The sequence below is a fragment of the Adiantum capillus-veneris genome, chromosome 24 (genome assembly GCF_014529385.1).
Source record: "Adiantum capillus-veneris isolate H3 chromosome 24, ASM1452938v2, whole genome shotgun sequence".
Lineage (NCBI taxonomy): Eukaryota > Viridiplantae > Streptophyta > Polypodiopsida > Polypodiales > Pteridaceae > Adiantum > Adiantum capillus-veneris.
Window position 1 is genome coordinate 27,379,624 of NC_140954.1, and position 15,485 is coordinate 27,395,108.

Below are 15,485 nucleotides of genomic sequence, written 5' to 3' on the forward strand. Positions count from 1 at the left end.
CTATTTATTATGTTAGCAAGGGGATGACAAAACTCTGGTATAATAGCAATTCGTTTTTTTGAACAAACAAAAGCCATACAATTTTGAGGGCATGACCTTGGTATACCTTTTCAAAGAAAAGCCTTACAAAAGGGAAACCAATAAAATGAGACATTTTCACCAAGCAAATAATTGTCATTGATATCAAAATATTTTGTACAATATACCAATGTAGGCAACAATTGATACAAATGGCCAATAGACTATAACTAGAACAGGGCTCTAAATAGAGAGTAGGCCTTAGCTTGAAAGTAGATGCACAATTCCCTCTTGCACTCTATGGCATAGAAATTTCTTTTCAATCCTTTTTGGGGTCTGCATGCCATATCATAAAAGGGAAAGTAAGACTACGACTCGCTTAAGCAAAGAATGGAAAAAAGAAAGAAATAATTATCTGCACAATTTCTTTCCATCTATTTGAAAAGAAAAAGCTACAAGGAAATATATCTCTTCATTGTGTAGATCCTACCTCACTTGGTGCAATGTGCACATGGATCTTATCTTCAAGGTGGCCAAATTGCTCAGTGTTTATCCCCACACCAATATCCTCGATGGGATTCTCATCATCATCATCCATGTTTTGGTCTAAAGGGATCAATACACACCCCACATGGTACCACTGACTATAAAAAAAATGATATAATGAAGTTTTGGGTATGGATCATGTGTTTACAAGTAATGGAGCCATGTTGCACTTTGTAAATGAATCCATTCACTAGCTCTTAGTCCAATCTTCATCCACAATTTCCAATACATCTTCTCCATTTAATCACTTAGCTCACATCATTATTTTAATCACTTAGCTCCATTTAATCACTTAGCTCACATCATTATTTTAAACACTTTTATATACTTTTGCAAAGAAATCCACAAAAACAATGATGGGCATAGAAATGAAAACTTTGTTATGTTTGCTTGCAAGCATTTCTAGATTTCATAGAAGATCTTGTAGTTGTAGCTTCCACTTGTTGTTGAGCTTGGTAGTGGTCACTCTCCACTCCTCGAATCAGGCAAATCAAGCTTGGAGACAGTACCCCAATCCTTCATGGATTTTGATGGAACATAGAAATGATCATAAAAGAATATACCTTCTTTGCCAAAGACCCACAATTCTCCCTTTGTAAAGCTCCTCCACAATGGAACCATGAAAAACATCCAAAAGACACTCCATCGGTTGCCATTCCTCTATGCTAAAGAGATAAAAGGTCTGTGAGAGAAGCCTAGAAGCACAAAAGAAGCACAAAAAATATAACAATCATAAGATCATAGTACCACAAACAAGCCAAAGAAAAGTGGAAATAATAGTCAATAATCACTCACAGTTAGCTCAGAGAAGAGGAAGATGGGACCTCAAAAGACGAACATGGAGCTCCTTGTGCACGTAAACATGCTACACTAAAACTTCCCTTCATCATTTTCTTGATTGCAAAGAGCCTAAAATATATCTCTCTTCCTTTCCAACATGACAAGAATTGATTTTTTTGAAGAGGCTTTTCTTTTCATTATAGTCTAACTACCCTTGGTTATGGATATAGGGATTGACTGTTCGTGCTCGTTTAATGTGCCATATGTGGTGATGGTTTCGATTGGGTGGACTCCATTGCTTGAGGAAGATGACACACAAAAGATCAAGGTGAAGAGAGGGAAATAAGAAGAGGAGGGAGAAGAAGGGGGTGGAACAAGGAGAGAGCTGGGAATACGAGGGAAAAGAAGGCCGTGAGAAGGTTATACTTTGTGGTCCATGAAAGAAATCGTCTTGAGTTAAAAGGACCATGTAATGGAAAACTACCTCAAATTGTCTTCAAGAAAAATTCATTTTAGAAATTCAAAATCAATTTTTTAAATGAACGTTTCATGACAAAATCCCTCCTTTAGCTTAGAGCACTCTCTCTCTCTCTCTCTCTCTCTCTCTCTCTCTCTCTCTCTCTCTCTCTCTCTCTCTCTCTCTCTCTCTCTCTCTCTCTCTCTCTCTCTCACACACACACACACACACACACACACACACACACAACGTTCAAAGGCAAAAAAAAACACATCAAACTTCCCATAATGAATGATGAAATGGAAACGCATGAGAGGAGACAACCAAAACAAGAGAGGGAGGTAATGAGAGAGAATGACCAAAGAGCAATAATTGAATAACTCAAGCACCAGTGCCCATACAATGGAAGAATGAGAAAGAACCCTGGAGGTCACTTCGATAGCGATATGTGATTGAGAGACCTAAAAGAGGGGCCGCTCTAGCTTAAACACTCTTTCAATTGTTTTGAGAAGGATCGTATTAGGCTTCTCCATATTATTAACCATTATTACTTGTTCAAGCGAAGGATGGCACTTTTCAAATGTGCAGTATTGATCCTTAAACAAGATCACAATTAAGGATAGATTGCCAATCCCTCAAATTGATGATATTTAAATAAAATACACAAAGGACAAATTTTCAGTTGCATATATCTTAAGAGTGGCTATCACAAATACGCATTGCTCTAGAAGATGCTTTTGACAAGATTCTTCAATAACTTTTGGTTGTATGAGTTTGTAGTGATGTCGTTTGTCCTAACTAACACTCCAATAACTTTCAATCAGATTATGTTCAAATTCCAAAATCATACCAAAAATCACAAGATTCTTCTTTGAAGACATCCAATAGTCTCTCCAAAAGAAGCAGAACATAAACGACACTTACAAGTTGTTTTTAAAGCTTTAAGTCGATTCTGTGAAGAGTAAAATTTTGGTCTGTGAAATCAACTACTTACATCACATTGCATCTCACAATCAAGTGAGGATCGTTCCAAAAAAAATTCAAGCCATTGTAAAATGGCATGAGCCCATTGCAATACATAATGTACAAAACTTCCTAAGGTTATGTTCCTATTGTAGGCGCTTCGTTTGTTATTCCCCTCGTAACTACTCCTTTACATTATCTAACTAAAAAAGCAACAACTTTTACATCAGGAACCCCATAAAAGGAAGCTTTTGAAAATCATAAGTTCCTTTTGAGTCATAAACCCATACTAACTATTCCAGATTTACAAGAAAACTTGAAGATCAATGTGATGCTTGAAGAGATTGCATTGGTTCTATTCTAAACCAAAAAGGGTAATTAGTAGCTTTCAAAAGCAATCGATTAGAAGAAACAAAACTCCATGTTCAATTCATGAAAAAGAGCTTATGGCTATAATACAAAACGTCTCCATATCGAAACATTCTCTTCTAAGCAAACTTTGTGAGTCTTAGATGCTTTCTCTCTCAAGAAATGTTGTCTAAGAAGCAGATGACATGGTCCACTTTTCTCTTTATGTTTTCTAGGTATTGCATACTTTTGAAAGGAAAATGCTCTCTTAATAAGCAAAAGTGAATGAAATTGCCACTATTTAGCACTAAGAAATGAAATATCGCTCCGCCATGCACCCAATTTTAAGCAAATATGGCAAGAGCTAGAAATTAGTAGTGACTTTCTCCCCTACTCTATCAAGAATGGGTATCTCTATTTTTATCAGGCAATATGTGTGGCTAGACCACTTAGATAGAAAATTTAAGTAATGAACGAAGCCCATGCTTCCTTTTATACAGGCTACAGAAGCATCAGTGCAACAACACAAGCATAATAAAGATATTTCTTTACCCACTCTTCAAGATAACATGAACAAATAAAGAGTTCATGACCTGCTAGAAAATTGTCTTGGCCACAGAGCCATGTGCACATGACTGGGGTCTGTTCAAAATCTTGGCCACACGCCAGATACCATATGGTCATAGCTATTCAAATATGGATATTGCCATGCAAAGAAGGCTACGTGATTATTTTGAATAGTCTTGTCCATCTTACCCTCACTACAACAACAATACATATGTGAAGCTTTGGCATTTGATATTATGAGACTATATTTGTTTGAGCTCCTACTTTTTCCGAAAGAACCTTGGATAAGCATAACTAAGGATTTTAGTATGGATCTCCCCCGACCTCCAATGGGAATGATATCAACTAGACTATCACTGACAAATCAAGCAAACGAGCACATTTCCTTTCGGTTTGCAAGACACTTAAAGCTAATCACATGGCACAAGTTTTTTTTACCCATATTTTCTAGGCACCATGGGATTTGTTTGAGGAGGATTAGTAGCAAAGAAATCTAGTTTTGTCCTACATCTCGAGGGCATGAACGTTTTGAGGGCAAAAACTATGTGATGCAAACACGTCATTTGCTTATTTTCTGTCCCCCATACCAAATAGACAAATATGACATGGACTTTTGATAAGGGGCAAAAGCTTAGGTAAGTCATTCCTCAAGAATTGGCATCCAATATTCCTCCTTTACAAAGGAATCATCTCATTGAAGATGCGGGACAACCCAAGAGACCCTTGCCGATTGCACCATTTGATATGAGAGATGGTGGGCCCCTCATTGATATATGGCTTAGGTGTACGATTCACTATCAAGCTTTTTCTTCAACTCTTTCATTCTTCATAGCTGTAGCCTAGGTGTGTAGTATTTCTCTATTTGTTTAAATGACATTCGAAATGCAAATATAATAAAAGCATCACTTTGTAGCAATCAAGTGACCTCACCATTTTCCTACCGAAGCTATCTTCCAACATTTTAGAGTACCTCGTGTATGCCTCAACACTATATCACACGAGCATGTTCAAATGGGATCAAGGGTTGAAAATCATGGTGTGCATAGATCCTGGCCGTCCGATCCAGAGACCTTAATTTACAAAATTGCCCTGGATTTACAAATCCGCCCGCTGTCACACCCATATCCCCTACATTTCAATGATCGCATGCAGGCGTAGTGGTTAGAGCACACGGCTTGCTAGGGGGAGATCGTGGCTTCAAAATGGTGGGGTGCGAAATATCATGAATTTACCAACCCCCAAATTCGCTTTTATACCCGAAATTACACATGCGCATTGGACAGCCGCATGCTCCCATTGTAGATACCATTTGAAATATGTCCATGTAAGATAGTGTGGAGGACGTGTATGTGAGATGAGCATAAAAATGGTTCAATAATATCCAACAAATCATTGAATTTAAATCCAAGGTAGTTTTTAAAAAGCAGAAAAATTTAACTTTCAAGTGAGACGCCTAATTTGTCTGCATTAAAAATACTTCATATGAAGTTAAAACAACCACGACATTTGGTGACTTCATACGAGAACCAGAAATCGATCTAGATTGTCTTTGAGACTAGAACATTGAAAGATGGTAAATGAACTTGAGGGCCAAAAATTGCACTTCCAACTCAGCACAGCCAGTAGCAAGAGAGACCTCTTGAACAAAAGTTGAACTGTCTATGCTCATCTCAGTTCATGTGCGTCTTTCGATTTCTTCCTTTCAACATAACTATCCCCACAAAGACTGTCAAGAAACATAAAAGAGTGACACCAGCAAAGGTCGGCACAATGATGGCATATTGTTGAGGAAGAAAGTACTTGTGAACAAAATGGTCCTCATCGACAAAAGGCTGCAAGTCAAACAATCGAAGGGTTAAACAACGATGCATATACATGGCCTAACTATGCATATGCACGGCTATGTGCATTACAAAATGGTCCTCAGCAACAAAAGGCTGCAAGTTACAGAATATATAGGGTTAATCAACTATGCATCTTGGCTTAATGCATTTTAATCAAACCCTGTGTAACACACACCATGTCTGTGCATGCCTGCCCACATTTGTGGTACCTAAATTGAACTTGGTTTTTTTCCAAAGTGATCCTTTCTCTCTTTGTCAACATCCTTGAATGAGTTTGATGAAATGCATACCTTCCACAACTTTGACCTTATATATTTGAATTTAATAAGCTAGTAACTCTCAAAAATAGAATTACCTTTTTATTTAAAGGACGTGTACACAATCGTAGGAACAGCAATCCATCCGTTTAAAAATGGCCCTTTGAAAAAAGCAAAGCGAATTGCAGACTTTGAAATTCATCCTACACACTGAAGGAACACGTGTTGACGCAACAAAGCATGTGTATGTTCTAAATGGTCTATGACGGCAAGGACGAGACCATTAATGGAAACTACCATTTGTTAGGAAAAATCAATTCATTTGCCATCAGTTAGGGAATTTATGTGTTGAAGCAACAAAGCATGGTGTATTCCGTCTATGACTGCAAGAAGGGAGAGGCGAGACCATCGCCTCGAGTGAGGCAAGACCATCACCACTCATCTCTGGGTGATGGAAGTCTCAGGTCAAAGGGTTGCAATTCATAAACAGGCATGATATTGGCATGGAGGAGGGGGTCAAGAAAAGCGGAGCAGCGGCAGGTATGAGTGGCAGCGGGGAGGGATTAGCAGAGGTAAAAGGCCAGGATCACATCGAGTAGGTGCGGGTCTAGGAAGTGGAGGCACAGCCAGAGTGGGCACAGGGGAGTGATGACCCGCAATGGAGGGCGATCTGTGTCCATCGCAAAGGAGGGGCCCAATGCTTAAGGTTGCAATGAACGTCAATACCGCAAGTGTGAGGAAATTCAGATTTCTCCCAACTGTATATGACTAAGAGTCTCCCTTTAGTGTTAGCCTCGCGCTCACCCAAAAAAGCATCACCTGGAAAATCCTCAAGGCGTCTGTAAATACATCCTAATATGCCCTGTAACTCCCTCTCTCTACAAAACAGATTGCGTCGTCTCATCTCAGATACATGTCTGCATGCCTCAGATGACACTACAATACAGGTGGCGTGGCAAAGAGCTGGATCCATGGAAGAGGGACTGATATGCGACCAATCTCCTGTAGAGTCTAACACAATGAGGCATCCTGCAGCACTGAATCAGGAATGTGTGATCCTCAGCTAGGCCCAGAGGATACATGGAACCTCAATTGCAGAGAAACTGGTGCATGGTCAGACAGCACTGTCGCAGGCCAGATCGTAACGGTCCCCCCATAAGGGATGCCTGGGGACAACATAGAATATATCTAATCACTCTAATAACCGTCCTGACTCTCTCCGAAAACCCCATGAAAACTGCAGTGACTGCAGAGTACGAGGAAAGGAAGATAGACGCCATGCATCCATACACCAGAAACTGCAAAGAGAAATCTGTCCCAAGCATCTCTCAAGCGAGACGTTTAAGGCAGGGCAGGAAACACAATTGCCCGCCAATTCTCTGCAGCCTCTACATTGTTGAAATAGCCCCCAATAGCCATCTCGACTGTCTCCGAACCCCCATGAAAACTGCACTCACTGCAGAGTACGAAGCAAGGAAGATACATGCCATGCATCCATGCACCACAAAGCGCAACGAGAAATCTGTCCCAAGCATTTCTCAAGCGAGTAGTGCAAGAGACACAAATGCCCCTGCAGTCTCTACATTGTTGAAATCACCCAACAATCCAAGAGTCCACAACAGGCAATACATCCACATTCTACTGCCAAAACCAAGCCCTAGCACGAGCCGTAGCAGGAGCATACACACATAATTCCCACTAAGCATTCTCAACATGCAAAGACATCCACATAGCTGTGCCTGCAACCATCACACAAACAATGTCGCCATAGCAATCCCACAGGTATACATATGCTACCACTGGACTGACTATCACGAACTGTAGTCACCCAGAATGTATGAGAGGCACCAAGTAAGAGCTTGCCACATCAGCATAGTTATCAGCGCACAGCTTGTGCTCCAGCACAAGAAGCATCTCTCTGTATGGAGTGCACAAAGCCGGTCTAAGCAAACTGCCTTGGGCCACTAACACTGCTGTGATGCACACCATTGATATTTCATCTGATCAATATGTAAATTCAAGTCAACAAATTCATATATCAGAGCTCAACTGAGAACCACAGTCATATGTCTGACCAATGACGAGGTTGCTTGGCCCTAGGCAGTCTCGAGCCACTAACATTGGCGTGATGTAAACCATTGACACTCCATCTGACCAATATGTAAATTCATGTCAGCTTGCAGAAAGATCAATGACAACCGCAAATTCATACATCGGAACTCAATTGAGAGCCACAAAGTCATACATTTAACCAATGAGGTCGTCGCTTGGCCCCAGGCAGTCTCAGGCCACTAAACAGTGGTATGATGCAAACCATTGACATTCCACATGACAATGTGTAAATTTATGTAGAAAGATTACTGACAACCACAAATTCATACATCGAAACTCAATTGAGAACCACAAACTCATACATCTTACTACTGCAAACCATTGACATTCCATGTGACAATGTGTAAATTCATTCAACTTGCAGAAAGATCACTGACAACCACAAATTCACACATCGGAGCTCAACTAAGAACCGAAAAATCATGCATCTGACCAATGATGAGGGCGATAGAGAGAGAGCTGGCGTTGATTTAGAGAGAGGAGAGAGAAAGAGATTGCTTGCTGGTCTTTTTTTATAAGTTTGGCCTCTAATTTAACTAAGTGTCTGCCCACTTATTAAGTGGGCGACCGGCCACTTAATAACATATGTGAAACCTGTTGAGAACTCAATAAAAACTCAGTGATCTGAAAACCAATGCTACACAACACTTCCCAGGCATCCTTTGATGCGATTCTCAGGCATAGATGCAATGTAGACACAGATTCCTCTGCAAAGCACTTAAAAATATTCCGCTTTTTAGAAAAAGCTTCTTAGAACCCATCTTTATACTTTTGTCCGCGTCTTTAAGCATATTCCTTTTTCCAGTGTGGATTTCCTCCGAAACCAATGGAATATTCTCTTTCAGATGCTCCCGTCACCCATCATGTGACGCATCAGGAATACGCACTTCCCGGACTCTCCCACCGAACTACCGGTACAACTTCTGTCACCCATAAAATGACGCATAAGAGCTGTCTATTCCTGATGGCTTTTATCAATTCCAGTAGTTCTATAGTTCCTACCCCTTTACACTTCAAGTGTACACATTTAAATATCTTAATTTCAAGAAATAGATATTACTCGAAAAATAGTTCATTTAGCAACACTCAGCCCCATGTACAGTAGAATGGCTGGCCCCCAATCCTGTCGGAAGGGTCCTCAAGCATGTTGAAAAGACCCCAATGCACCAATACTTTGCATGAGGTAAGGACTTTACAAAATGTGACCAAAACTTAGCATGTACACTCATGGTGGGGCGCCATAAATGTTCAGAAAACCCACAAGGCAACCATGGACCTACATAGTGACCCATTGGGCCTTGCATGGCACACTGATGCGGCCCACAATGGCCTGTTGCCATGAATCCGCAATAGTCATACATACACGTCCTTGAATGCCACCAAGCCCAAAAGAAGCTGACCAAAAGGTCTCACTGTCCACATCGCCTGATACGGCTCTCACACAAATGATGCTCCTGGAGCATAAGCATATTTATTGCTCCACCCACAAGGCATCTCTAGAGCTCCTGTCTAAGTGGACCCCTTGGACGTAGAAATTGAGGTCCACCTAGCCCTCGCACATTCCATGAGACAATCCTCATGGAGTCAATGAGAGAAAACCGATACTGCCACAACAACCAATCTCGAGGCAGGCTTGGATGGGGAGTAATCTGCATTCGAGCGACCTCGAGATAGCCGTGTTTGGAGTGTTTGTGTGACCCATACCCAAGCGGGGCATGCAGTGTGTAAAGCTATATCTTCTGTCCAAGAGTCCTCGTGAACATATACATAATAGGGTGCGCTCTGAATGTCTGCAAAGAAGTATACCACAATGTGTCTACATCCTGCTGCATCTGGTGGTGTCACAGAGAACTTGGCCAACGGCCATTGAGTCTGTATCAAGTCTGTCACCCCCAAGCCTCCCATATGGTGATAGAACTCGAGAGCCTAAACATGGAGCCAATCCACCACTGTGTGCATGGTCCACTCTGTCTGATCCCTGCCACACAATGGGAAGGAAAAACCAACCGTTATGTCTAGGGCCTCTACCGCTTTGGCTGCCAGAAACAAAACATGTACTCTGAAACAAGCCGCCTCGAGACAGGAGAAGAGTCGTCGAGAAAACGTGTAAAGTCGTAGTCAAAGTAGCGGCGGCGGATGTCAAAACTCGCCAACTCGCTAGGGACTGCCGCAAAGGGCGATGCCCGCACCAAGAGGGCCGTCCGCAGGTAGGACTGCTCTCGCGCCGGGCGGCTCGTTGCAAATGAAGTGCCAAGAGACCTTCGAGTTGTCGAAGAGTGGAGTTCCTTGCACCGGCCGTGAGGCATAGGAGAGGTCAGGAGATGGGGCGGAAGGCCTAGCGGGAGGGATGGTAGAGGTGGAGGGGGCGGATGGAGGAGATGAAGGTGGAGGCGGAGAAGTCAGGGGTGTGGGGAAGGGCTATCGGTGACGAAGCTGAGATGACAGGGGTAGCCGCCGGCCCATCCTGCTGTAGAGGGTCAAAACGATTCCCTGTGGGAACCCACTAATACTGGAGCCTAGCCTGGCGCAAGCCGAGCACCAGGGGCACCAATCTAGCGCGCTTGTCCGTGACGACGACGGCCACGAACTTACTGTAAGCCCTCATTTGCCTAGGCACCTATCTCAGAAGAGCTATACACATGTTGGTAGGTTGGGTGTCACATAACGAAATCCACGTGCCAATAGAAAAGAACAATCTGAACAAACTTTTAGCACTTCAATAGCAACTGAATTGAAAGAGAGAGCACACGCGACACGGAGTGGCGGAATTCCACCCCAGAGAGTACTGGCCCCAAACCTTGGCGCCCCTTTCGATATTTCTTTATATTTCTTGAACTTAGTACAATGTCGGTGCTCACGCTCTGCACTTTCACCTAAAAGAGTGCCAAAGACTGAGCCCTTTGCACATATTTAAAGGCCCTTGGCTCTCAAAAGCAGTTACATGAAAAGCAATCCAACTTCTGCTAGCGCAAAAGCGAGACAATCCGTACAGCTCTGCCATGTCAACAGCCAGTGTAGAACGCGGAAATCCGTACAATCTGCCACGTCACCAGCCATCGTAAAATCCGGAATGGTAAAATCCGGAATTCTGTACAATCTGCCGTGTCACTAGCCAACGTAAAATCCGGAATTCCATACAAGATGCCACGTCATCAGCTTCTACGCTTTTTTTGGGGGGGGGTGAGTGGGTTGCTTTACTTTAGGCCCCATCGAACGGGAACCTTAAGTTGGTTGGATCTTCTTCTGCTGCTTTTGTTGCTTCTCTTAGGGTTTAGGCCCCTCGGCCGAGATTTGCAAGTCGGCTCCGTTCTTCAATTGCTTGACACGTCAGCAATTTGTGACATTGGGTCTATGTCGAGGGTTGGGTCCTCCTCTGTGGCCAGGCCTTCACAAGATGGCCCATCAGCCTGCAAATGAAACATTGATTCAGGAGCTTTGAACGATGAAACTCCACTCTTGGCAAAAGCCAACCGCCGAGGGACTACCTTCGGGAGGGTGTGCTTGTCTCAAACTAGAACAAGTACCATGATCCATAGGTATGCCTGCTGCCTTGGTAGCGATCGAAGCTATTGTGCGTGGTGTCTCCAAACCGATCCTAATCTCGAAACCTATCCTGGAAAGTAGTGGGAGTATTCTCTTCTCAAGCCCGGGAAGCAGACCGAAATGGGCACGTTTGCCTCCTCGACAAGAACATTGGTAGTTGGATCGAAACCATGGCGCCATTGTTGAAAATGAGCCCTGATTCCACAGACTCTACGGATTTCTGTGATTTACGCTTGCAGCTTTTTGGCATTGCTTTCAGACCAGAAGCTTTTGAGTTTTGAAGCTTTTCACTGTAACTGCTTTTTAGGCCAAGGGCCTTTAAATATGAGGTTAGGGCTCATTCTCTAGCATGCTTCTTGGAGATGGTACAGAGTTTGGAGTACCGGCTTGTACTATGTTGATGCAATATAAAGAAATACCGAAAGGGGTGCCAAGGTTTGGGACCGATACTCTCTGGGGTGGAAATCCGCCACTCCGTGTCGCGTGTCGTCTCTCTCTCTCAGATCATTTGTTATTGAAGTGCTAAAAGTCTGTTCAGTCTGTTCTTTTCTATTGGCACGTGGTGTCCATCTTGTGACAGCGAGGGGACTTCAGGCAAGTCCCTTTGGGATGGAGCAATCTTCCATTTGTGTCCGCTGCTGAAGACACCATAACGAGGAGGGAGAGGCGAGAGGGCGGGGAAACTTCAAAGGACAGCGGCGGGGTGAGCTGGAGGGTCAGCGCGTAGGGAGGGAGCAAGGGCAACGCACGGGAAGGGGGCGGGTGCTATTCAACAAGAGCCAGCATCAATCGAATAATCTTTTGAAGTCCAAGAAAATAGTCCATTTAGCAACATCCATGTGGCTTCATAGTGGGGAGATGCTCTTCTCGATTCTCCCAGATTTGGTTCCAGGCTCTACAAGTCTATTTTATTTCAGATTCACCTAGTTACACAAAAAGAGACTACTGGAGAGTTGTGGCAGTTATCCATGGTTTGGGTTCTCCCTTAAGAGGGGGATGTGGAGCCAGTTTAGGCTCTACAAGTCTATTTTATTTCGGATTTACCTAGTTACACAAGTAGAGACTATTGGAGAGTTGTGGCAGTTATCCATGGTTTGGGTGCTCTCCCTTAAGAGGGGGATGTGGAGCCATTTTAGGAGTCAGTTTGCGTAGACTACTTCCTGACATTTCTAGTGATTAGATGTGCACCGGACAGACAAGATCAAGAGTCTATTGGTGGCTTTCTATAGCACCTTGTTCTTCTCTTGCAAAGCGTGGGTGCAAGGTCTCTTGATCTTGCCATATTGATCGCAGTCCCAGTATTGATGTGTGTTCCTTTCTGTTGGATGTTTGTTTCCGATTCACTATGAGAGTGGGGTGACATTCCTTGGGGTGTATTCCAGATAGATGAAGATCAATAGCGTTTTTCACTCTCAGTTCCGATGAAGTTCCTTCACCTATAGTTTGTAGCTCATCATTGTATAAGTGGTTGGTACAGTTCCTTGGTTCTTCGTCATTGGACAATTGATTTCTCAGTAGCTATGGTTGTCCCATTCTTTGGACTTCCCGTGTATGTGGTATATGGCCGGAGGTGCAGGTTTCTGACTCTTTTCTCAAGGGTGGAGCACTTTAGGGGAAATGATTCGAATACCAGTAATTTAATGCCTTTACCCTCATTTTTAATGATTCGAATACCAGTAATTTAATGCCTTTACCCTCATTTTTGATGCATTCTCTTGGGGCGATCCGCAACAGTATCTTCTGCAAATGATGGTTGTGCGACTTGCGAGTTAGTTGAGTTGAGGGGATTCTTGTTAGAGTTGGATTTACTTTCAGCAGACAACATTTTACTTCTTGGATGTCTTTTGTGGGTAGCAGTTAGATTGTGTACAGCAGGATACCTTTCTACTACGGAGTTTCTTGCAGATATCCCCGTCCACGAAACCCTCTCTTTAGAGTTGCACATTGCTCGCTCCAACTTCCTGGTCCGTCTTCCTTTCCAGGAGCTGAGAGGGGGTATTAGAGTTCAGGCATCTCTGTGGATTCGTCCAATCAATCCCAGTTCCTCCCAGGGACAACTGTTAGGGAGTGAGGGCTATTTTGTGGTTGTGTGCGGCAAGTGTGAGATGTTTTCTCATGTCAGTCTGTGTTTAGCCATGGTTAGCTCAAGGTTTTGACCAACACGCTCGCAAGCTGGAGGTATTATTCGCTTTCGAACACGAACTTCTCGAACATGTTAAGGTGAAGGTCTCGCTGTTGCTGCGCATCCCCCTCGCCTCCTTTGCCATCGCCTAGCTTCCACTCCCTTCCCCTCTTGCTTGCACGCGCTGCCCTCTCTTCGCCCCACCCCTACACGTTGCCGTATAGCCCTCCCCCGCGCAGCATTGCCCCCTCGCACTGCTCGCCTCCCAACCCCCCGCGCTGCCCTGCCCCCCCCCCCCCCCCGGCATCCCTCTCCCTTCGCGCTACCCGCCTTTGCACCTCTTTCGCCAGCACTCCCACTCTCACACCGTTGTTGTTGCAACCCGCCATCACCGAGCACATTTAAAAAACCCCTAAATTTTAACGCCTATCCCCTTCCCCCCCGCACAAACACACACACACACTCACATTCACACATTGCCTCATTCAGGCTGTCTCAATCGCACCCCATCCCCCTCTGCAAGCTGAGGGTTTCTCTTCGTCTTCGGGTACCTGCCTCGACATCGTCCCCCCCCCCCTTCCCCCCCCCCCCCCCCCCCTTCTTCGACCGTAGCAACAGACACAGATGGAGGCTCAGCTCCGCCACAGAGGGTCTCCGATGAAGTCCCCTCGCCCAACCCCGCTGAGCCCACCATTCGACTTGCTCTCACACCAAGAGAGCAAGCGAGCCTAGCCGCAGAGGTGGAACGCCTTCAAGCAACTTCCATCATCTGCAAGATTCTCGGCACCAGACCCAACAGAGGAGAGGTGCGTGATCTTCTCCAGGCCCGCCTTCTCGTAGAGGTGGGCAAGATCTTGGATGTTCAGCTCCTCGGACGCAGCTACTATCAGATAGAGTTCGAGACTTCCAAGATGGCGTCCAAGGTCATCGCGATGAGCCCCTTGGCCATATGAGCAGTTCGAGCCACTTTCGACAGTGGCGGAATAGTTTTGATTCAGCTACAAATGTTTTGATAGAGGAGGCAGACCTTCCCATCTCCGTCTTCTTTCCTAGTTTGAAGAGGGAGTACCAGCCACTCTTGTCCAGGATAGGCTCAGAGATTGGGACTATCCAGGAGACACCTCGCACGACAACCTCCGCAGCTCCCAAGGTGGCCAGCATCCCCTCAGTACGTGTTTTAGTTCGGGACACACCGACTCTCCCAAAGGTCATCCTACTACCTCGGGTGAGTGGGGGTTGGTTCCGTCAAAGCGTGGACTATTTGGGCCTCCCGAATCAGTGTTTCATTTGCAGACAGATGGACCATTTGGCAAAGGCTTGTCCTCGCAGGAGACCTCGACCCACAACGCATGCGCAACCTCCCAAGGCTAAGCAAGCCTAGCAGCTAGACACACAGGACACACAGGCTGGTACCTCGATTGAGACCAGCGATCAGACAGCTGACGGTTGGCAACAGGTGCTTGGCCATAGCCGACAAGGGCGAGCTCGCCCCACCGCTCCCCCTGGTGGCAGACCTTCTGCAGCTTAGTAGCACTGGGTTCTGACTGGGAACCGTTTTGACCCCCTTCAGCAGGACCCGCCTCAGGAAGCCCCGTCTACTTCAGTTTCTTCACCTCCAACCCCTCCTCCCTCAGACGTTGCCGCTCCGCCTCCCCCCCCTCCCACACCTCCACCTTCGCCTCCCATCCCTCCTCTCTCCCCGGTGGGGCCCACAGCCTCATCTCTCGACCCCTCCACCACTCCTCTTTAGACGCAAGGGACTGGACACGCATCTGCCGCGCGAGGCGATCTCTTGGTAGTGTTTTTGCTATCTACGCGCGCAATGTGGCGAGTGCACATGCACAGTATTGGTCGCATACTCTGCCGCAGGCAGAGCAATGGTGCATTGAGGGTGACTTCAACATGTTGGAGGACCCCTCTTGACAGGA

At 44.9% G+C, this 15,485-nt stretch overlaps 1 protein-coding gene across 1 annotated transcript in view; it reads right to left on the bottom strand.

Annotated features, from left to right (window-relative positions):
• Nucleotides 1-5,059: 5,059 nt before the first annotated feature.
• Nucleotides 5,060-15,485, bottom strand: part of DPMS2 (dolichol phosphate-mannose biosynthesis regulatory protein-like protein) — a 53,918-nt gene continuing 43,492 nt past the window's right edge. Inside the window, exon 2 of the mRNA XM_086498871.1 lies at nucleotides 5,060-5,511. Within this exon, the coding sequence (XP_086354997.1) occupies nucleotides 5,350-5,511 (162 nt within the window). The 3' untranslated portion in view covers nucleotides 5,060-5,349. The remainder of the gene's footprint in view (nucleotides 5,512-15,485) is intronic.